This window comes from Bubalus kerabau, chromosome 10, assembly GCF_029407905.1.
Source record: "Bubalus kerabau isolate K-KA32 ecotype Philippines breed swamp buffalo chromosome 10, PCC_UOA_SB_1v2, whole genome shotgun sequence".
Taxonomy (NCBI): domain Eukaryota; kingdom Metazoa; phylum Chordata; class Mammalia; order Artiodactyla; family Bovidae; genus Bubalus; species Bubalus kerabau.
Window position 1 is genome coordinate 42,027,338 of NC_073633.1, and position 22,149 is coordinate 42,049,486.

The 22,149-nt window shown below is 36.9% G+C and overlaps 1 protein-coding gene across 23 annotated transcripts in view; it reads left to right on the forward strand.

Annotated features, from left to right (window-relative positions):
- Positions 1 to 22,149, forward strand: part of MGA (MAX dimerization protein MGA) — a 144,650-nt gene that overhangs the window by 64,909 nt on the left and 57,592 nt on the right. For 22 of the 23 annotated variants that reach the window (XM_055537441.1, XM_055537440.1, XM_055537446.1 and 19 more), the window contains exons 3-6: positions 10,698 to 11,637; positions 12,424 to 12,502; positions 12,624 to 12,719; positions 21,845 to 21,976. In XM_055537441.1, coding sequence (XP_055393416.1) covers positions 10,698 to 11,637; positions 12,424 to 12,502; positions 12,624 to 12,719; positions 21,845 to 21,976 — 1,247 coding nt within the window. The remainder of the gene's footprint in view (positions 1 to 10,697; positions 11,638 to 12,423; positions 12,503 to 12,623; positions 12,720 to 21,844; positions 21,977 to 22,149) is intronic. The other variant, XM_055537447.1, reaches the window with a different exon arrangement.

A 22,149-nucleotide genomic window follows, 5' to 3' on the forward strand; every position in this document is an offset into this window, starting at 1 on the left:
CTCTGGTTCCTCTGCCTTTTCTAAAACCAGCTTGAACATCTGGAAGTTCACGGTTCACGTATTGCTGAAGCCTGGCTTGGAGAATTTTGAGCATCACTCTGCTAGCGTGTGAGATGAGTGCAATTGTGCGGTAGTTTGAACATTCTTTGGCATTGCCTTTTTTTTGGGATTGGAATGAAAACTGACCTTTTCCAGTCCTGTGGCCACTGCTGAGTTTTCCAAATTTGCTGGCATATTGAGTGCAGCACTTTCACAGCATCATCTTCCAGGATTTGAAATAGCTCAACTAGAATTCCATCACCTCCACTAGCTTTGTTCGTAGTGATGCTTTCTAAGGCCCACTTGACTTCATGTTCCAGGATGTCTGGCTCTAGGTGAGTGATCACACCATCGTGATTATCTTGGTTGTGAAGCTCTTTTTTGTACACTTTTTCTAGGTATTCTTGCCACCTCTTAATATCTTCTGCTTCTGTTAGGTCCATACCATTTCTGTCCTTTATCGAGCCCATCTTTGCATGAAATGTTCCCTTGGTATCTCTAATTTTCTTGAAGAGATCTCTCGTGTTTCCTATTCTTTTGTTTTCCTCTATTTCTTTGCATTGATTGCTGAGGAAGGCTTTCGTATCTCTTCTTGCTGTTCTTTGGAACTCTGCATTCAGATGCTTATGTCTTTCCTTTTCGCTTCTCTTTTCACAGCTATTTGTAAGGCCTCCCCAAAGAGCCATTTTACCTTTTTGCTTTTCTTTTCCACGGAGATGATCTTGATCCCTGTCTCCTGTACAATGTCACGAACCTCAGTCCATAGTTCATCAGGCACTCTATCAGATCTAGTCCCTTAAATCTGTAGTGTAACATTCAAACTGTTTTACTTTTTTGCTTTTTAATGTATTCAGTCCAGTTCAGTCGCTCAGTCGTGTCTGACTCTTTGCGACCCCATGGACTGTATAGCTGTGCCAGGCTTCCCTGTCCATCACCAGCTCCCAAAGCTTGCTTAAACTCATGTCCATAGAGTCAGTGATGCCATCCAACCATCTCATCCTCTGTCATCCCCTTCTCCTCCTGCCCTCAGTCTTTCCCAGCATCAGGGTCTTTTGAAATGAGTCAGCTCTTCACATCAGGTGACCAAAGTATTGGAGCTTCAGCTTCAGCATCAGTCCTTCCAATAAATATTCAGGACTGATTTCCTTTAGGATTAACTGGTTTGATTGCAGTCCAAGGGACTCTCAAGAGTCTTCTCCAGCACCACAGTTCAAAAGCATCAGTTCTTCAGCCCTCATCTTTCTTTATAGTCCAACTCTCACATCCATACATGACTACTGGGAAAACCATAGTTTTGATTAGATGGCTCTTTGTTGGCAAAGGAACGTCTCTGATTTTTAACATGCTGTCTAGGTTTGTCATTGCTTTTTTTCCAAGGAGCAAGCATCTTTTGACTTGATGGCTGCAGTCACCATCTGCAGTGATTTTGGAGCTCAAGAGAATAAAGTCTGTCACTGTTTCCATTGTTTCCCCATTTATTTGCTGTGAAGTGATGGGACATGAAAAGTATTATAAACCTATTACAGTACAGTACTATACAGCCAGTTGTGTTAGTTGGATACCTAGGCTAGTTTTGTTGAATGAATTGGACTTACGAACATGCTCTTAGAACAGAACTGGTTTGTATATAGGGGACTTACTGTAATTGGTCTCTGTTTATATTTTGTATTTCTTCCTGATTCAGTCTTGGGAGATTGTAGTAGTTGATTATTTCTAGGAGATTATCGAATTCTCCTACGTTGCCCATTTTATCCCCATATAATTGTGTTATGTAGTTTCTTTATGGTCCTTTATATTTCTCTGGTGTCAGGTATTGCGTCTCTTTAATTTTTTTTTTTTTTTGGATCCTCTCTTTTTCTTGATGAGTCTGGCTAAGGGTTTGTTGATTTGGTTTATCTTTTCAAAGAATCAGCTCTTCGTTTTCATCCTTATTTTGTTTTCAAAAAGCAAATTGCATATTTCACGTACGTTGTTTATTGTACAATGTTCGGAAATATAGCTGGCCCTTTATATTGATTTTGTATCCTGTATCCTTGCTGAATTTGTTAACTGTTTCTCTCTCTTTGTGTGTGTTTGTGTGTGTGTGTGTATTATTTAGAATTTTCTGCATATAAGATCATGTCATCTACAATAGAGATACCTTTACTTTTTCTTTCCCAGTTTGAATTGATATTTTTTTCTTATCTAATTGTTTTAGTTACAACTTGCAGTACAATGTTAAATAGACATGGTGAAAGTGGGAGCATTTTAGTTTTAATTTGCACTTTTTCAAGTGCATTTTCATGATTTCCTCAGAAAGGATGTATGGGATGTAGAATTTTAGAATGTTTAAATAAAATCACTTCGGAGGAAGGTAGTAATCTTACCTTTACCGCTCAACAATTTCCTTCTTACATGTTGAATAATAGCTTTATCAGTATTTTTAATAGCTTTCTTATGCCCTCATTCTTTATAAGTATTTCACAATGATGAGCCTCTGTATTGGTGTGGTTCTTCTCATCATTGTGAGAAAACGTATTTTTTTCAAAACAAGAAATTCATGTTCTTTGGTCCTAGGAACATTGAAGTATATTTCTCTGAAAACGTTTTCACTTTCATGTTTTTCCTTTTTTTAAAAAAACCTTGATAGTTGACATATTGATTATCTTATATAATTAGTCTTTTATCTTTTCGCTGTGTGTTATATGAGATTTCCTTGTATATGAGATTTAGCTTGTAACTTACTGATGTTTTTATTGTAGATATCATATTTCAGTTTCCAGGAGCTCTTTTGTTTTCCACTCAACATTCCCTTTTCCAATGGTTTTCTTTTTCCTGTTACTCTAATTACCAGTTTCATGGGAGGCATTATCTTATGGGTTTATCTGATGTGCACCTTTATATGTCTTAGTATCTACTAAGTTAAATGACATAATATTGTCTATTTGTTTGTCTTGTGCATTGATTTATGAACTCCTTGAATGTGTGGACTGTGCTTTATTTATTTTGGTAAATCCTTGTGCCCCACAAAATGCATCTGGCACATTATAGGAGCTCAGTAAGTGTTGCCTGAATGAATTTATCCATAGCACTAAAAAGCTTTTTTAGTGTGTTTCAGAATGGCTGGTATACATCATATTTATTTGTTAGATTGATTGTATATGCCAACAAAAAAGTAATTCTTTAGATTAATTGATGTGTACAAATCAGTTGTTTTGCTGTATTGTTGATTAGATAATCTTGTAGCAAATTTTTTTGTATAGTACCTTCTTAGATGTATGAAACTTCAGGATTGTGTACAAAATCCTTCTGCCAAAGAAAAAATTCATGCTTTATGTATAAAGGTTTTATTGGAAGATAAGGAGAGATTCTTCCTGACAACTTCTGTGATTTACCAGATTTAATATCCTGGGAAGATGTGAAAGCAGTTATTTTGGTAGCAGCCAAGATTTAGCTTCACAAGGTTCTTAGTTACTGCAAACATAATTGAAGTCATATGGCTAAATGAAAAAAGATAGAGATTATTTACTGCATGTTGGAAGTTCATTCTGTGAAATAGGAAGATAATGAAAGAACTGTCATTAAGTGTGAATCCTAAATTACTTGATAGAGAATGACATTTATGTATGTAAATATACATAAAAACTGAGATTAATAGGGAAAGGGCAAAAGAGACATCATGGTTTGCCTAACCTTTAAAAACAGGTAAAGTAGGGAATTCCCTGGCAGTTGAGTGGTTAGGACTCTGTGCTTCACCTCTGAGGGCCTGGGTTCAATCCCTGCTTGGGGAACTAAGATCCACAAGCTGTGCAGTGTGGTCAAAAAATAAAAAAATAGGTAAATGGGATTGTGGTGATGGCAAAACTATAAATTTAGTAAAAATAAGTGAGTTGTCACATAAAATGGGTGGGATTTATGTTATGTAACTTACATAATAAAGCCATTAAAAAAAAAACAGATAAAGAAATAGCTGTTTTCTCCAGTTAAGTGAAAATTTTGAAAAGGGGAAGCTATTTTAGCTTTTACGTTTAAATCTAGCCTATCTTGGCTTTTTGTGTATGGCATGAAGTTGGGGGTCAAGGCTCATATTTTTCCATGCAGATACCTGTGTGTTCTAACATATTGAAAATATTCCCATTAAAATGCACTGGTGCCTTGGAAAATGAGGTGACTATATATATGAGAGAGTCTATTTTTGGACTGTTTTTATTCCATTTTTTGGTCTGTTCTTTTGCCAATAGTGCACAGTCTTGATGACACTGTAATAAATGTTTGGTAGTGTAAACTTCAAAACTACCATAGTATGTAGAAATACAGTTGATTTTTGTACTTTGATCTTATATTTGATAACCTTGCTGAATTCACTTATTGGTTTGTAGTGTTTAGGATTTTCTGCATACACAATTACGATGTCTGTGAAATGGTGTCTGTGAACAAAGTTAGTTTTACTTCTTCCTTTACAGTCTTTATTATTATTCTCTTTCTTTCTTACTTTACTGCACAGTTTAACTTCCAGTACTCTATTGAAACTGAATTTTGAGAATGGTCATGCATGTCTCCTAATTTTAAAGAATATCATTCAGTGTTTTTTAATTGGCTGTTATCCTGTTGGCTTTAGCTGTTTTTGTAATGCTTTGTATCACATTGAGAAGTTTCCTTCCAGTCCTAATTTCTTAAGTGTTGTTAAGAATAAATGTTGAATATTTATCAAATGACTTTCTTGTATCCATTGAGATTTTGTTTTTCTCCCTGTTTTTTGTTAATATGGATAGTTACTATTATTATTATTTTTTAATGGTGGGGTAGGGACTGTGTGGGAATGCGGACTAGAAGTATTATAACATCTTTGCATTTCTGGGATAAATACTACTTGGTTTAAAGAACATTGTTTTTAATATTGGATTCAATTTACTGATATTTCACTAAGGATTTTCCTCTGAATTCATGAAGGATATTTTTATTTCTGATACTTTGGGTTCAGGGATTTGTTTTCTTCAAAGTTGTAAAGTGTTGAATTCTCGGGTATTTTCTGAGTTTGTGCAAGATTGGAATTTTTTTCACCATGTGTTTGCTAGACTTGAGGGAAGCCAAGGAGTTTTTCTTTGTTGGCAGGTTTCAACTCATAAATTCAATTTCTCTGTTCTCTATTTCATTGAACTTTTTCCTCTTAGCACTTGTTCCTTCTTTGTGCTTGCTTTTGTTTTTATTTATTTATTTGACTGCTCTGGGCGTTAGTTGTGGCATGCAGGATATAGTTCCCTGAACAAGGATTGAACCAATCCCCCCTGCGTTGGAAGTCTGGAGTCTTAGCCACTGGACCACCAGGGAGTTCCCTTGCTTTCGTTCTAATTTGCCTACTTCAGTTTAGTGGTTGGCAGACTTAAGACCTGTGGACGACACCTAGCCTGCCATTTTTTTGGTGGTGTTGTTATGGCCTGCAAACTAAAAATATGGTTATTATATTTTTTAATGATTGTGAGGGAAAAACAAGAGTAATATTTGTCATGTGAAAATTATGTAAAATTCAAATTTCGACATCCATTTGTTGGGACACAACTATGTCCACTTCTTTATGTATTGTCTTGTGACTTCTTTTATGCTCTGGCGGTATGGTTGAGTAAAGCTTATACAGACTTTAGAGACTAAAATTTTTACGTCTAGCCCTTTGTAAACAGTTTATCAATCCCCAAGATACTGATTTTTTGAAAAATTTGTGCACAGCATTTCGTTTTGGTATTTTCTGTCATCTATTCTTTGATTATCTTCCCCTGTTTTCGTTTGGATTGAATTTAAAAAATTCCATCCATGTGGCCTGTTGGTTTTTTTTTAGCTACGCCTCTGTGTTTTTTTTTTTTTTTTAGTGTTTATATTAGTCTGCTTAGGTTGACATAATAAAATACCATAGACTGAATGACTTAAACAATGAAAATTTATTTTCTCACGTTTCTGGAGTCTAGAAAGTCCAAGTAATGGTTTTGATAAGGTTCAGTTTTGTTGGGAGCTCTTATCCTGACCTGTAGACAGCTGCTTTCTAGCTTTGTCCTCATATAGAAGAGAGAGGTGACCTTTATGACCTCATTTAACCTTAATTACTTCCTCAAGACCCTATCTCTGTGTATAGTCACTTGGGGGTTAGGGCTTCAGTTTATGAATTTGGGAGGGGACACAGTGCATTTTGTAGCAGTGGTTATGGAGATAAGTATGTACATTCTTAATTTATCAAGTAGAATCAGATTAATATAACAGTTCATGACCAGCTAATGTCCTTGTTGTTCATGTCCTCAGATATATGTTATAAACCCCCCCCCAATAGTTAACTTTATTTGCTTTAAACAGTAGTCATTTAAATAAATGTAGGAAAAATAGTCTTTTATATTTAGTGACATGTTTATTTTTTCTGGATCTTTTCATTCATTCCTGGATTCATTTTCATACTAGTTCATTTCCTATCAGTCTGAAGAACTTCCTTTAGTATTTTTTTTAAACTTGGTTTTTAAAAAAAGATGTAATTCACTGCTATATAATTCACCCTTTAAAAGTGTTAAGTTCAGTGACTTTTATATATTTGCAAAATTGTATAGCCATGACTAGAGTCATTTTAGAACATTTCATCACTGCAAAGAAAGAAACCCTGTGTCCTTGACTGATCACTCTCCATTTTCCTTCAGTTGCTGTTCCACCCACCCAACCATATGCAGCCACCAGTCTTTCTTTTGTCTCTGGATTTGCCCATTCTGGATATTACATATAAATGGGATCATGTAATATGTGGTCTGTTGTGCCTTACTTAGCATAAGGTTTTCAAGGTTCATGTTGTAGCGTGTATCTGTACTTAATTTCTTTTATTACTGAATTATATTCTGTTATATGGATATACTACTTTTTATTTATCCATTTATTAGTTGATAGACATTAGGTTGTTTCTTTTTGACTATTATGAATAACATTGCCATGAACATTTCTGAAGTGTTGGTGTTGAGTAAGTTTTGATTGTTGATAAGCCCATTCTTCCCTCACTAAATTGTCTTGGCATTCATTAATTGAATTCAGTTGAAAATCAATTGAGGGACTTCCTGGTGGTCTAGTGGTTAAAATTCCTCACTCTCAATGAAGGGGGCACTGGTTGATCCCGGGTGTGAGAACTAAAATCCTACATGACGCATGGTGTGGCCCTTAAAAAAGAAAAGAAAAAATCAGTTGTTACAAATGTGGGCATTTATTACTGGACTCTAAATTCTGTTTAAGTGATTGGTATGTTTAGCTTTATGCTGAGTACGGTAGCTTTATATAAGTTTTGAAATTGGGAAGTATGTGTCCCCATTTGTTTCTGTTTTTCAAGATACTTTGAGTTATTTTGTGGTCCCTTGCATTTCCATGTGAATTATATAAGATCAGCTTGTCTATCTTACAAAAATCCCGGGTGGGGCGTTCATAGGGATTGTGTGGAATCTGCATTTCAGTTTTGGGGAGTATTGCTGCCTCACCAATACTAAGTTGTCTAAGTTTGTAACTGTGGAGTATTTATCCTTTTTTTAAAGGCTGGCTATAATTCTGTTTTTTTCCCCAAACAGTTTTGTAGTTTTCTGTGTATGAGTCTTACAGTGTTTTGGTTCAGTTTATTAAGTAGTTTATTTTTGTTGCTGCTGCTGCTGCTAAGTCGCTTCAGTCGTGTCCGACTCTGTGTGACCCCATAGACTGCAGCCCACCAGGCTCCCGCATCCCTGGGATTCTCCAGACAAGAACACTGGAGTGGGTTGCCATTTCCTTCTCCAGTGCATGAAAGTGAAAAGTGAAAATGAAGTTGCTCAGTTGTGTCCGACTCCTAGCAACCCCATGGACTGCAGCCCACCAGGCTCCTCCACCCATGGGATTTTCCAGGCAAGAGTACTGGAGTGGGGTGCCATCGGCTCTATTGTAAATAGGATTGTCTTCTCAATTTCATTTTTGATGTTTATTCCTAGTGTGTAGAAATACAATTATTTTGGTATGTGTTGATCTTGGATCCTGCCATCTTGTCAAACTCATTTATTCCCTTAGTTTGTGTATGTGTGTGCGTGTTTCTTAGGATTTTCTGTTTTATATCCACAGAGTTTAGTGTCTGTGGGGAGTTGTGGAACCAGTCTCCCTCAGATACTGGGGGTGACTGTATACAAGATTATGTCATCCACAAATAAAGGTTTTTTTTTTTTTTAACTTCTTTTTCAATTTGGATCTCTTTTGTTTCTTTTTCTTGCCTTATCACCCTGGCAGAACCTCTAGTATGGTGGTGGTGCTTTAGTTGCTATGTCCTACTCTTGCGACCCTGTGGACTGTAACTCACCAGGCTGTAACTCACACCTCTGTCCATGGTATTTCCCAGACAAGAATACTGGAATGGGTTGCCATTCTCTTCTCCAGGGGATCTTTCGGACCCAGGGATTGAAACCAGGTCTCCTGCGTCACAGGTGGATTCTTTACCACTGAGCCACCAGGGAAGCCTGAACCTCTAGTATAAAATTACATAATTAGAAGTGGTGAAAACTAATGTCTTTGTGTTGTTTTGGTCTAAGGAGGTAGTATTTTTTGTGACGTGTGAATTCTTTCAGATGTCTGAAAATGTGTTTAGCTTTGAAGGCTTCTTTTAAACCTACAGCATTACATTGATTCTTTAAATGCTTAATGACGGGTGTCATTCCCTTGTCTTCTGTTTTACATTGTTTCCCACAAGTAGTCAGTCTGCTGTTCCATCCTTTTTCCTCTGATCTGTTCTTTTTTCCTTCCCTGCTTATAAGGTTTTTCTCTTCGTCTTTTTTCAGTGCCTGATCTTTATGTGCCTAGGTATGACTTTTTTTGTAATGTTGCTGAGCTTCTTGGATCTGTGGATGAAAATCTTTCCCTTTGGGAATACTTTTGTTCAATTTCTCTTCAAATGTTTCTCCTTTCTTTCTCCTGCCATTTTGGAAGTGCTGCTACTAGTATGTTAGATCATCGGATGTGTCCCACAGGTCTCTGACACATTTTGCTTTTTTCTCTATCCTTCAGTCTAGATCCCCAACCCCTGAGCCATGGACCAGAAAAATTGTCTTCATGAAACAGGTCCCTGGTGCCAGAAAGGTTGGGGACCACAAGTCAAGATGATTTACTTTAATACATTTCCGCTCACTTCAGTTTCTGAATAATTTACTTTAATAATCTTAGCTCACCTCAGTTTTAAGGGTAGGATCGAACTCTTCTTTCAGACAGGGCCCTGGAATCTTAAGTGCTATGACACTAAGTTTCTGTTTTCAGGCCAAGTTTCTGCATCACTGGAAATTCTGCAGAAGTCTGCTGGAGGATAATTGATGGTAGCAAGACTTGTTTTCTGTTGAGGGCAGGTTTTAGTCTGCCCATACTCAGGCATTAAAAGTTTGGTTTCTCTGTGTTCCAGCAAAGTTTCTTGGCCTATAGCATCCTTTTTTTGTCTGCATTTGTACTTCAGCCAGCGTAGATGCCATGCAGGGTTGAAAGCACTAGTAGTCTGCGGTCACGTAGAGATGGCTGGTCCCTCTCTGGAATTCAGTTGATTTAGACTTACTTTGTACCCAGAGGTATTCAGTGGCTTTAAAGAAAGAATAGAATTTTAAATTTATTTAGTGTTTTGTCACTGTATGTTCTTAGTGAACTTCTATATTCTAACTGGAAGTCCTTTATTAAAGAGTGTTTGAGTGAGGTCAAGATCTCAAGTCAGTTTTTCAAGGGGTACATTGATTTAGTTGTTGCTTTTGCATATTTGAGGTAAATGAAAGTTATACAGATAAAGTTACTTTAATTGGGTTAGTGAGTCGTGCTAACATGTTCTCAAGATACATTGGTATAGTTTATATGCTTTCAGTGATGAATTAGGCAAAGTGGGAAACTAAAAAGTTGATTTGGATTTTGATGAATTATAAACACTGACGTCTAGACAGATTATATGTCTTTGCCTTCATCTACCTCCGTCCTGCCCTTTGATTTTGGAAGACCAATGCTGGATTCTTTACATTGAAAGTTAATTTTTTCAGTTTTCAATTTGAAAAATCACCTGGCAGCAACATTGTGACTGCAGTGGGAAAACTAGTAGCTAGTACATTTTTAAATGGTTAAAATATTATGTTTTATGTTGTATGAATTGTATCTCAATTAAAAAATCAATGAGCTGTTTGAAAGGCCCTTTCTGATGTTTATTTAAATTTTTAATCATAATGGACATTTGTTTGCTTTTATTGGCAGTTGTTTATTAGTCTGTAGATTTCAAGAGTTTGATTTTGTATCAGTGCCAGCTAACTTTCAAAATTGAATTTATTTGAAGAATACTGTTAGGTTTGATCTTAGCCAAAAGGCTGAGAAGCCATGAAGAAAACTATTAGAAAAATAACTGTTACAACATACCTTGCTTTTTGATTTAGTCATGAGAGTTACTTGTTAAAACTTTACCCTTTGTTTTATAAGTTTTTCATGAGAAATTGATGGAATATGTAAAAGTGTGATGTTGGTAAACCGTTGAGAAGCTTGTTATGTTATACAGAGTGCTTTTTTTTGGTTTTTTTTTTTTAATGAATGGCTCTTGAAATCTGATGTGATTTTACTTGGTTTTCAACAATCTCTTTTTCCACCTTTCCCTTCTTGAGTCTTATTTATGGATAATTCTGTCCTTTTTAACCCTCCCTACTCTGTCTCTCCAGCCTTGGCAACAGTTTTGAAGGTGGTTCCCATGTAACATCACCATTAAACCCAAATGAAAACTTCAATGTTGTCATTAAAGAAGAGCCTCTGGATGATTATGAATATGAACTTGGTGAGTGCCCAGAAGGGGTCACTGTGAAACAGGAAGAGACAGATGAGGAAACAGATGTATACTCAAACAGTGATGATGATCCTATACTAGAGAAACAGCTGAAGAGGCACAATAAAGCTGATAACCTGGAAGCTGACCATCCATCTTCTAAATGGCAACCAAATAGCCCATCAGGTGTTGCTAAAGCTAAAATGTTCAAATTAGATGCTGGAAAGATGCCAGTAGTCTATCTGGAGCCCTGTGCTGTCACCAAAAGCACAGTGAAGGTTTCTGAGCTCCCTGACAACATGCTTTCCACATCTCGGAAGGATAGATCTCTGTTGACAGAATTAGACTATTTGCCTGCGTACATTGAAAATTCTAATGAGACTGGCTTCTGCTTAGGCAGAGAATCAGAAAACGATCTTGGAAGACATTCACCAGATATCAGAGTGGTACAAAAATATCCCTCACTTAAAGAAGCTCAGTGGAAATACCCTGATATATCTGACAGTGTTAACACAGAAAAACTACTTGATGGTTCAAAGAGTTCAGTTGGGGACTCGTTTTTAGGAAAAGAGGACTTGGGCAGAAAGAAAACTATGCTTAAGATTTCAGCGGCTCCCAGGACTGTGAATGCTAATCAGAATGCCCCTCCAAATGTCCCTGGAAAAAGAGGAAGGCCACGAAAACTGAAACTGTCTAAGGCAGGGCGGCCACCTAAAAACACAGGAAGATCTTTAACTTCTACAAAGAACACTCTTACGGGCCCTGGGAGTACCTTTCCAGATGTGAAACCTGATCTGGAAGATGTAGATGGTGTTCTCTTTGTTTCCTTTGAATCAAAGGTAAGATTGTCATTTTTAGCTTTCTTTCTAAGGCCAAATAATCATCATTGAATTGTATACTAGCTGCTAGTTATCTTAGAATGTAGTTACTGTGAATGCATCCATTATATGAGGTTGTGTGCATGGGAAGGGGAGTATCTCTGAAATATTGGGTTAGCAGTATTAACCCAATGCTTCAACTAGATTATTTTTCTTTCAGATTTTTAGAGAAACTTAGTCTTTCTTAATTGACTACACAGAGGTTGAATTCTCTCTGCCTGTTCTTTTCCTCCCTCCTTGTTAATTGCTGAGTAAATCTATCTTTATTTAAACAGGGGCCTCCCAGGTGGAGCTAGTGGTAAAGAACCTATCTGCCAATGCAGGAGACATAAGAGACGTAGGTTCGATCCTTTGGTTGGGAAGATCCTCTGGAGGAGGTTATGGCAACCCACTCCAGTATTCTTACATGGAGAATCCCATGGACAGAGGAACCTAGCGTGCTACAGTCCATGGGGTCACAAAGAGTCGGACACAACTGGAGCAACTTAGCATGCATGCAGAAGAAATCAGTATACAAATTGCAATAAATGGGCATAAATACAGTTCTAAGTCAGTTAGCTGAGTGTATGATATTTAAATTTTTTGCTTTCTCCCCACTATTAAAGTGATGTTAATGTAGAACATTTAGAAAATAGTGAAAAGTATCAACATGGAAAAAATGCCCCTGGTTTACTTTTAAATCCTTAGAAGTGACATTAACCACTTTTTTCTTTCCTTTTTTTTTTTTTTTTTTTTTTTAAAATACAGGAAGCTCTAGATATTCATGCAGTTGATGGAACAAATGAAGAATCTTGTAGTCTTCAGGCATCAGCTGCAAATGACCCAGGTATTATATAATAGTAAAAAAAAAAAAGAGAGATGGAGAATTTGGCTCTAGAAGTGAAAGAAGCAATGTGTAGTCTGCTGTAGTATATAGCAGCTTATTTTTATCATTGTTTTCTGAGTAGGTTGCAGAGCAAGAATTTCCCAGTTGGAAAAGGAATTGATAGAAGATTTGAAGGCCTTGCGGCACAAGCAAGTCATACATCCTGGTCTTCAAGAAGGTATAATTCTCTAAAAACTATGCAAGCCTGGTTTTGTTGTTGTTGTTGTTGTTGTTGTTCTTGCCCTCTCTTTTTTCTCTCTTCCCCTTGCTCCTTCCCCAAACCTTTTCTGTTTTCCTCCTTTCCCCTTTCTTTTGATTTCATTTATTTTAGCCCTTCTCTCAGCTTGCATTTTTTCTGTTCTCTTTGTTCATGATTCTTTCCCGTAATTAAAAAGCATGCCTAGGTCTTTGGTATCCTAAGAGAAACCTTTCAGACTCTGAGGATACTGTTCTATCATTGGTGAAGCATAATATATTATGCATTAAAAATGTATCATGGTAAGAAAGTGGTGTTTTTCTTTCTTATAAAGCAATTTTGGTTGCTTTTGTTTCTGGGGGTTTTTGAAGGTTCCTTTGTTTTGTTTTTGGAGGGGAAGACCCTACTTTTTTTATGTACTTGGTAATATATTTAGCTGTGTAAAGAGAATACTTATTTCTCATACGTGACTGTAAACATTTTATATATTTCATATATTGCTTGGAGTGTAGTTTAAAATTTTAATCATTACATATTTTGTTGAAATAGTTTATCTTGGCCTTGATTATATGGTTTAATCCTTTTTTAAAGAATAGCAAAATTTACCATACCTATGCCATTATAATTAACTACTGACTTTCCTCCCTGTTTGCACTGTAAATAGAAGGACTATAAACCATGCCTCAACTTTTAGTTTTCTCGTATCTTTTATTTTAGGTATGCTTCTTGGAGTAGTTTGAGTTTTGACACTTAGTCAATTTTCAAAGGACTGTCTAGGCTGATTCACATTGTATAGTAGATCATTTATATGAAAGTCTAAGCATTATATATCAACAGAACATTGATTTATAAACAGCCATTCAGTTTCTAAATTCAGTAGTAATATTTGAACTTTTGCTTTAATGTGAGACTGTGTGACAGTATGGTGTTAAAGTATGTAAATTTCAACCCAAGTAATTAGGACTGGATACTGTGGATTGTAATGGAAGATCAGTCATGTCATATTAGTCATGCTGGTAATAATGTTTGCTGTCCTTTATTGTTTGTTTTCATTTCTGCTATTTTATTTAAATAATATTCTCTTTTCTCAGTTAACTTTTCGTTTTCCCCTCACTCCTACATTTTTTAAAGTACTCTTTATAACATTTACATTGTGTTCTTTCAGCCTAATCACTACATTTATTTTATTGTCTTAGTTCTAGAGTTAAATATATTTAGTGCTCCCTGCTGATCTTTTTGCTCTGTTTGTTAGTTTTTTTGGCTAAGGTTTGAGTTTTTTCCTTTCCTTATAGACATTTTAGTCATATCTGTGATTTTTTTTCCCTGTGTAATGGGGCTTCAAAGTCAAATACTTATGGGAACTAAGCAGGTAACATATAGTGAAATTAGCCTTAATTTGTGGGTGGCGTTGGACTCTAGTTGGCTGGAATATAGGTTCTTTTTCTAAAGGGTCATCCACATCAGTTCAGTTCAGTCACTCAGTCGTGTCTGACTCTTTGCGACCCCATGAATCACAGCACACCAGGCCTCCCTGTCCATCCCCAACTCCCAGAGTCCACCCAAACCTATGTCCATTGAGTCGGTGATGCCATCCAACCATCTCATCCTCTGTCGTCCCCTTCTCCTCTTGCCCTCAATCTTTCCCAGCGTCAGGGTCTTTTCCAGTGAGTCAGCTCTTCGTATCAGGTGGCCAAAGGATTGGAGTTTCAGCTTCAACATCAGTCCTTCCATTGAACACCCAGGACTGATCTCCTTTAGGATGGACTGGTTGGATCTCCTTGCAGTCCAAGGGACTCTCAAGAGTCTTCTCCACATCAGTGAATTGTCAAATAGGAATGTAGGCCCATTATTTTCAGAAATTCCCATTGTGGTGTAGAAGATAAAGTAAGTATTTTTATGTAAAATATATCCGTTGTAAGTGGTGGCAGCTGATACAGTTTTTTTGGACAGAAAAGTGTGTGAGGCATCAGCTTTCACTTACTACACAAATTATGCATTTAGTGTTCAAGTTTGTACTTAATCCTCACATTGTTAAGGGTAAATTCAACTACATTCTTATATAGTTTTACAGTTAAATCTATAATCCATGTGTACTTTCTAAAATCCATGAGGCACTTTCCATAATGTATAAGGTAGAATTACAGTTTGAAGGTTTTCCTCTATTTTATTTTGGCAGATGTCTCCCCCAGCCCCCAACCTTTGCTTAAGACTTAAAATATTAAAAGAATTAAGTTAGTTTGACTAAATGTTTATAGTAACTTATGGTGCCAGCTAAGTATCTGCAGATAGTGAAAATACTTGTCTAGATTCCTTTCTAAGAATTGATGTTTGAAGTAATTTATTAAATTTATTACATTTCAATTCAGTACTTTGCCTTTCTGTCAACTGTAGCATTTCCTTATTTTTTAGAAAAGGAGCACTTCTAAATCTAGAAAGATTTTGAGCTGGAAAAAAAAAAACTTGAAAAACTTTGTGAACTTCCTTTGTAATTGTGGAAGAAATGTTGTTAAGCCTGAGAAAATGTTTTTATTGTTGTTGTTTATAGTTTTGTTGCTAAAATAAGATTCTTAATTTTGTTTTCCACAGTGTGATAGTTTTGTTTTCCACAGTGTGATAGTTTTGTCTTCCATACTTTTCTTTGCTGCTTCCAAATTGGTTTATTTTCTAAGCCCATCATCCTGAAATTACAATTTTTTGATTTTTAAAGGTATTGTTATAAAAGCGTTTTCTACTTCATTGCTACCAAGTAAATTAATTCTATGTCAGTTGTTACATTCATGTTTTATTTTAGGTAAGTATTAGATTTGCAGAAATAGTGGAATCATAGTACAGAGTTCCCATATACTCAACATCCAGTTTCCCCTGTAGTTAACATCTAACTTTAGCACAATACATTTGTTACAATTAGAGAACGTACTGATATACTATTATTTACTAAAGTGCATACTTCATTCAGATTTCCTTAGTTAGTTTTTTATGTTTCAAGGTATCACCTAGGAAAATGTCGTAGTACTGCATCTAGTAGTCATGTCTCCTTAGGATCATGTTGGCTGGGATGGTTTCTCAGACTGTTTTGTTTTTAATTATTTTGACAGTTTTGAGGAATACTGGTCAGGTATTTTGTAGAATGACCCTCAGTTGAGATTTGTTTGATATTTTTCTCATGGTTCACCTGAGACCATATGTTTATAGGAAGAAGACTACAAAGGTAAAGTGCCATTCTCATCTTACCATATCAAGGATAAATATTATCAGCATAATTTGTCACTGACATTTTTATGCTGTACTCTTTGGAAGGAAGTCACTGTGTAGTCCACACTTAATGAGTGGTACGGTATGCTTCTCTTTCTTGAGGATGGAGTATTTGCATAAATTACTTGGAATTTTTCTGCAGCCAGAGATTTCTTTCTCCCTCATTTTCATTCAGTCTTTTATATCAGTATGAACTCTGTCAGTTTTAATGTTAAATTCCTTAAATGACAGTATTCTCAGGGTACTCTCTTTCTTTTTAGTTACTTAAAAAAATCTCTGAATGTAGTGTTAAATCAGTGGTTAGGTAGAGTTTTTCTTTTATATATCTATATCTACTTTTCTGTTCTATGTTCAGTAGTTATACAGGTTTTTCTTTGGAGTGTATTTTTGTGGATATCTCCTATTTAAGTGCATTTAGCTAGATGTGCACTTTTTTTTTTTTTTTTTGCTACAGTTTATCGTCTTAGGTGATTCTGCCTTGAACCTAGAGGGTTATCTGTTTTTGTTTGTTTCTTTATGAGTCTTTTTTTTAATGGTGATATAATGTATTCTTAAGAAGTTGCTCCTAATATGATGAAAAGGCAGAAGCTTTTAGGGGTATGATTTAAACCATCATGTGCAAAGCATCATATGCTTTTAGGGGGATATGCTTAGAATTATTTAACTTATTTTTGCCAGCTGAAGTTACTCTCATTCATATGGAACCAACTAAGTCTGGGTCTTATGGCAAATAAGTCTTCATGGCAAATAGATGGAGAAACATGGGGAAATAAGTCTTCATGGCAAATAGATGGGGAAACATGGCAAGTAGATGGGGAAACAATGGAAACAGTGAGAGACTTTATTTTTGGGGGCTCCAAAATCACTCACTGCAGATGGTGTCTGCAGCCATGAAATCAAAAGACACTTGCACCTTGGAAGAAAGCTATGACCAACCTAGACAGCATATTAAAAAACAGAGACATTACTTTGCCGACAGAAGTCTGTCTAGTCAAAAGCTGTGGTTTTTCCAGTAGTCATGTGTGGTTGTGAGGGATGGACTATAAAGAAAGCTGAGTGCCAAAGAATTGATGCTTTTGAACTGTGGTGTTTGAGAAGACTCTGTGAGAGTCCCTTGGACTGCAAGGAGATCCAACCAGTCCATCTTAAAGGAAATCAGTCCTGAATATATATTCATTGGAAGGACTGATGCTGAAGCTCCAATCCTTTGGCCACTTGATGCGAAGAACTGACTCATTTGAAGAGACCCTGATACTGGGAAAGATTGAAGGTGGGAGAAGGGGACAAGAGAGGATGAAATGATGGGATGGTATCACCTACTGGATGCACATGAGTTTGAGTAAGCTCTGTGAGGTGGTGCTGGACAGGGAAGCCTGTCGTGCTGTAGTCCATGGGGTTGCGAAGAGTCGGACACAACTGAGTGACTGAACTGAAACTGAAAGTCTGGGTCTCAAGTATTTGTTTCTTGGGGAAGGATTTTCTCTAAGGACAAACATTTCAAGATGTGTAGGTAAGCTAAGTTGGGAATTACTTTGAGTAGTGTCCATGTGCCATTGACCTGTCTACTGTTAAGGCTTTAACAAAATAAGTATATTTAAAAGAAATTTGATCTTTTTGTTGATATTTTTTGGAGAAGGCAATGGCACCCCACTCCAGTACTCTTGCCTGGAAAATCCCATGGATGGAGGAGCCTGGTAGGCTGCAGTCCATGGGGTTGCTAAGAGTTGGACACGACTGAGCGACTTCACTTTCACTTTTCACTTTCATGCACTGGAGAAGGAAATGGCAACCCACTCCACTATTCTTGCCTGGAGAATCCCAGGGACGGCGGAGCCTGGTGGGCTGCCGTCTGTGGGGTTGCACAGAGTCGGACACTACTGAAGTGACTTAGCGGTAGCAGCAGTTGATATTTTTAGGATCATTTGATACACCTTTTGGGGGAAGATGGCAGTTCAAAATATTAGCAAATCCAGACAAGAAGATATGTAGGGAAAACAGTCTGTAAATTTGATTGTCCTGGTCTAGATTTTGCATGTCTGCCTACCTATTTGGCTGTGTGGATACATTTTTAACAACTTAATTCCTTTCTTTCTGTTTTCTCTGTAGGCTCAAGTAGTTTTTGTCTGTAATAATAATATGTTTCTCTTTTCAAAGCACTACAGTATCTGATTTTATCCTTTGTTTAGGATTCAGTGTGACTTGAATTTCTGCAATATTTTGCATTCTGCTCCACTCTGGTTCCACTCTGCTCTCCCTCCCCACCTTTCCTAGTTAATTCTTACTTATTCTAATTTAAGAATTACACTCTCTGTACAGTTTTACCAGGTTGCCTTGGGCTTTTCAAGTATTGTTCCATTTGCCTCTCACAGGACTTTATTTACCCTATTGTAACTACTAATGAGTCAGTTGGGAAAAACAACACAAAAGCTCCATGAGGTCTGGGAAATGTCTTTGATCTCTGTCCTCATCTGTATTGCAGAGCATTTGAAAGAGAAGGTACAGTTAATTCTTAAAACATAAAACCCAGTGCAGTAGATTGATACTTCACTGATGAGAAAGCAGAAGCTAAGAGAAATTTAGCCCAAAGTCAGGATTAGAGAACAGTTTTTTGACCCATATTAACCTGCCTGCCAAAGCAGGAGACGTAAGAGACACGGGTTTGATCCCTGGTTTGGGAGGATCCCCTGAAGGCGGGCATGGCAGTCCACTCCAGTATTTTTGCCTGGAGAATCCCATGGACAGAGCAGTGTGGTAGACTACAGTCCACAGGGCCGCAGAGAGTCGGACCCAACTGACAGTGGCAGCACACACGCACACGTTTTTCTCCCTAGTTGATTGAAACATGAGGAAAATACTTCATTGATGTTCATTTTAATCACATTATGTGATTCAATAAAATAAGCATGATAAAATGATACTTATTTTAAAGAACTAGAATTATAAACTAAAACCAAATTGCCATCTTTGTTTATTAAGTTTTATGTGGAGTATATACAAATCAACCTTAAGAGAACTTGAAGCTTATAACCTGACCAGTGTCTTCACCTTGCAGGAAACGAGTACTATGTAAGCTTTTTATTGGAAACCTGTACCTGTGACTTCTAGTAGTTAATACCATGATAGTTGATGCCTTGAATTTCTTATTTCAGTTTTGTTCAAATTTAGGTTAAATGCTTTCCTGCTCAGTAATATGAAGCCAGTAATTGTACAAACAAGGAAATCCAGATTAGAAATTTGTCACTAGTAACAGAAAAAATTCAAATTTAAGAACAATAGGATATAGATTTATACCAATAAGATGAGGACAGTTTTAAAAGTCCAGTGATATAAAATGTTGATGAAGATGTGGGTCAGCAATGACTCTTAACACTATTGGAGAGAGTATAAATGGAGAGTTAATTGGCAGTCTAGTGAACAACTTCCCAACTAGTGCAGTATTGCATGTGGTTATCCATGATTGTGTGACAGGTATGCTCTTGAAACACTTGACCTCAGAGTGGCCAGACAAGACCACGGGAAATTAATAACTGTAACTGGTTGCCTCTAGCCATAAGCAGCCTCATGTTTATTCCAGTTTGTTACGTAATTAGTTTTCTTATTTCCCATTAAATAAGAAAGATTCAGAATAACTAGGTGTATCAGTTAGAATTCTGAATTGCAAACATCAGAATCCACTCACTCTGCAGGTGCAATAGAATATAAATTTATTAAAGGATATTAGATGATTTACAGAGAGAATCTCCTGAAAGGCAGAAAAACAGACTCTAGGACTATGCAGTCAGGAAAAATGTCCAAAAAAAAAAAAGGAAAAATGTCCAAATTATATTCCCTGAGACTGCAGCCATGATATTAAAAGACACTCCTTGGAAGAAAAGTTATGACCAACCTAGATAGCATATTGGAAAGCAGAGACATTACTTTGCCAACAAAGGTCCATCTAGTCAAGGCTATGGTTTTTCCAGTGGTCATGTATAAATGTGAGAGTTGGACTGTGAAGAAAGCTGAGCGCCGAAGAATTGATGCTTTTGAACTGTGGTGTTGGAGAAGACTCTTGAGAGTCCCTTGGACTGCAAGGAGATCCAACCAGTCCATTCTAAAGGAGATCAGTCCTGGGATTTCTTTGGAAGGACTGATGCTAAAGCTGAAACTCCAGTACTTTGGTCACCTCATGTGAAGAGTTGACTCACTGGAAAAGACTCTGATGCTGGGAGGGATTAGGGGCAAGAGGAGAAGGGGACGACAGAGGATGAGATGGCTGGATGGCATCACTGACTTGATGGACGTGAGTCTGAGTGGACTCTGGGAGTTGGTGATGGACAGGGAGACCTGGCGTGCTGCGACTCATGGGGTCGCAAAGAGTCGGACACGACTGAGCAACTGAACTGAACGGAACTGAACTTAAGAGCCTATACAAACAGTCTCACAACATTGAACAGTTACTACCATTTTCAACATAGTACACTGAACACAGTATACTACAGCTAGGACATTGATTACTTTTACCTCTAAAAGTCCTTAACTTGGCCAAATAGTATCAACTTCATTAACACAATTCTGCATAGTATTCCTTTGCTTATGGTCCTCTCTTCTAGATTGGAGCCTTTTATGGCTACATCTGTGTTTTAACACCTCTCTGTTGAAGAGGTGGGGGTTATAATGTGGAAAAGTAATAGCTTTTGGAAAGGTTCTCAGAATATTTTGGGCAGCCACATGTATGTCAAACAGAAACCAGTAAATTAAAGATGAACATATCCCATTATACAGCAATTCCACTCTTGGGTAAATGCCATAAGGAAAAGCTAAATACACTAGAGAAGCTTTCATACATGTTCATATTTGTGATAGACTTTTTTGTACAAGATGTACAATTACCCTGCAGTATTTTTTGTAATAGTTTAAAATAGGAAACAGCTTAATTCTCATCAAGAGGAGAATGGTGAATAAATGACATTCATTCATAATCTGGAATAGTGTACAACAGTGAAAATAAATCATGTAGAGATAAACCCGTCAACATAGACAAATCTTTGATGTAAAATGTTAGAGAAAAAAAGGTAGAAAGATAGGTAAAATATATGCTTTCCCAGTACCTACAGATAAGCCATAATATTTATAGGCTCCATTAACTATAAATATCTTAATAATAACTAAAGAATTAGTAGCCTTCACCAGGCCAGACGCTCAGACTATTGTATGTTTGTATTAGAGGTCCTAGAAAATCTCTGGGGTATAAAGTATTAAAGTACAAAAGGTCTGAAGTCTGCTCTGTTTATGTATTAGTTATCTATTGCTGCTTAACAGATTGCTACAAACCTAGTACCTTAAAACAACACATTTACTGTCTCAGGGTTCAGTGGGTCGGGTGTTAGGCCATAGCTTAACTGGGTCCTCCTTTTAAGGTATCACAGGATTGCACTCAAGATGTGAGTCTTGTCTTCTCATCAAAGGTTTGACTGGGGAGGGATCTGCTTCCAGTTTCCCCCAGGTTGTTGGCAGAATTTTTATCCTTGCAGCTCTAGCAGGATGGATGATAACACTCACTCTTAGATTATCACATATACATACATAATCATGTACATCCTATCCCTTTTGCCACTGGTTAGAAGCAAGTCACAGGGCCCACCAACGTTCAAGATAGAAAGGGGAGGATTTTGTAAATATATAATACCCAGGAAGTGAGGATCATGAGGCCATCTTAAAGTCTGTCTGCCACTTTCAACTTTTATTTCATCATTTCTGGTCTCCACTTATTCTTTATTATACCCCTCCCTCCCCCCTCCACCCCAACCAGAGATTAAAAAATACCCAATATGAAAAGAAAAAAAATACCCAATATGATTCTTTTTTTTTTGTAGTGGGCTTAAAATTGAATTCAGTGGATCCAACAATGAGCATTGATCTTAAGTACTTGGGAGTACAGCTACCTTTGGCTCCAGCCACTAGCTTTCCATTCTGGAACCTTACCGGAGCCAACCCTGCCTCTCCTGGTGAGTGCACAGTATTTGTAAACTCAGACAAGTTTGTGATAAAAATAAAATGCTACCATTGTTAGAGACATTTAGGATACTCTAATTAAATCCTTTATCTAGTGGTGAGTCTTAACTATGATTTATACATTTTAGATGAAATGTTAGTAATTAATTAGATATTAAATATTGGC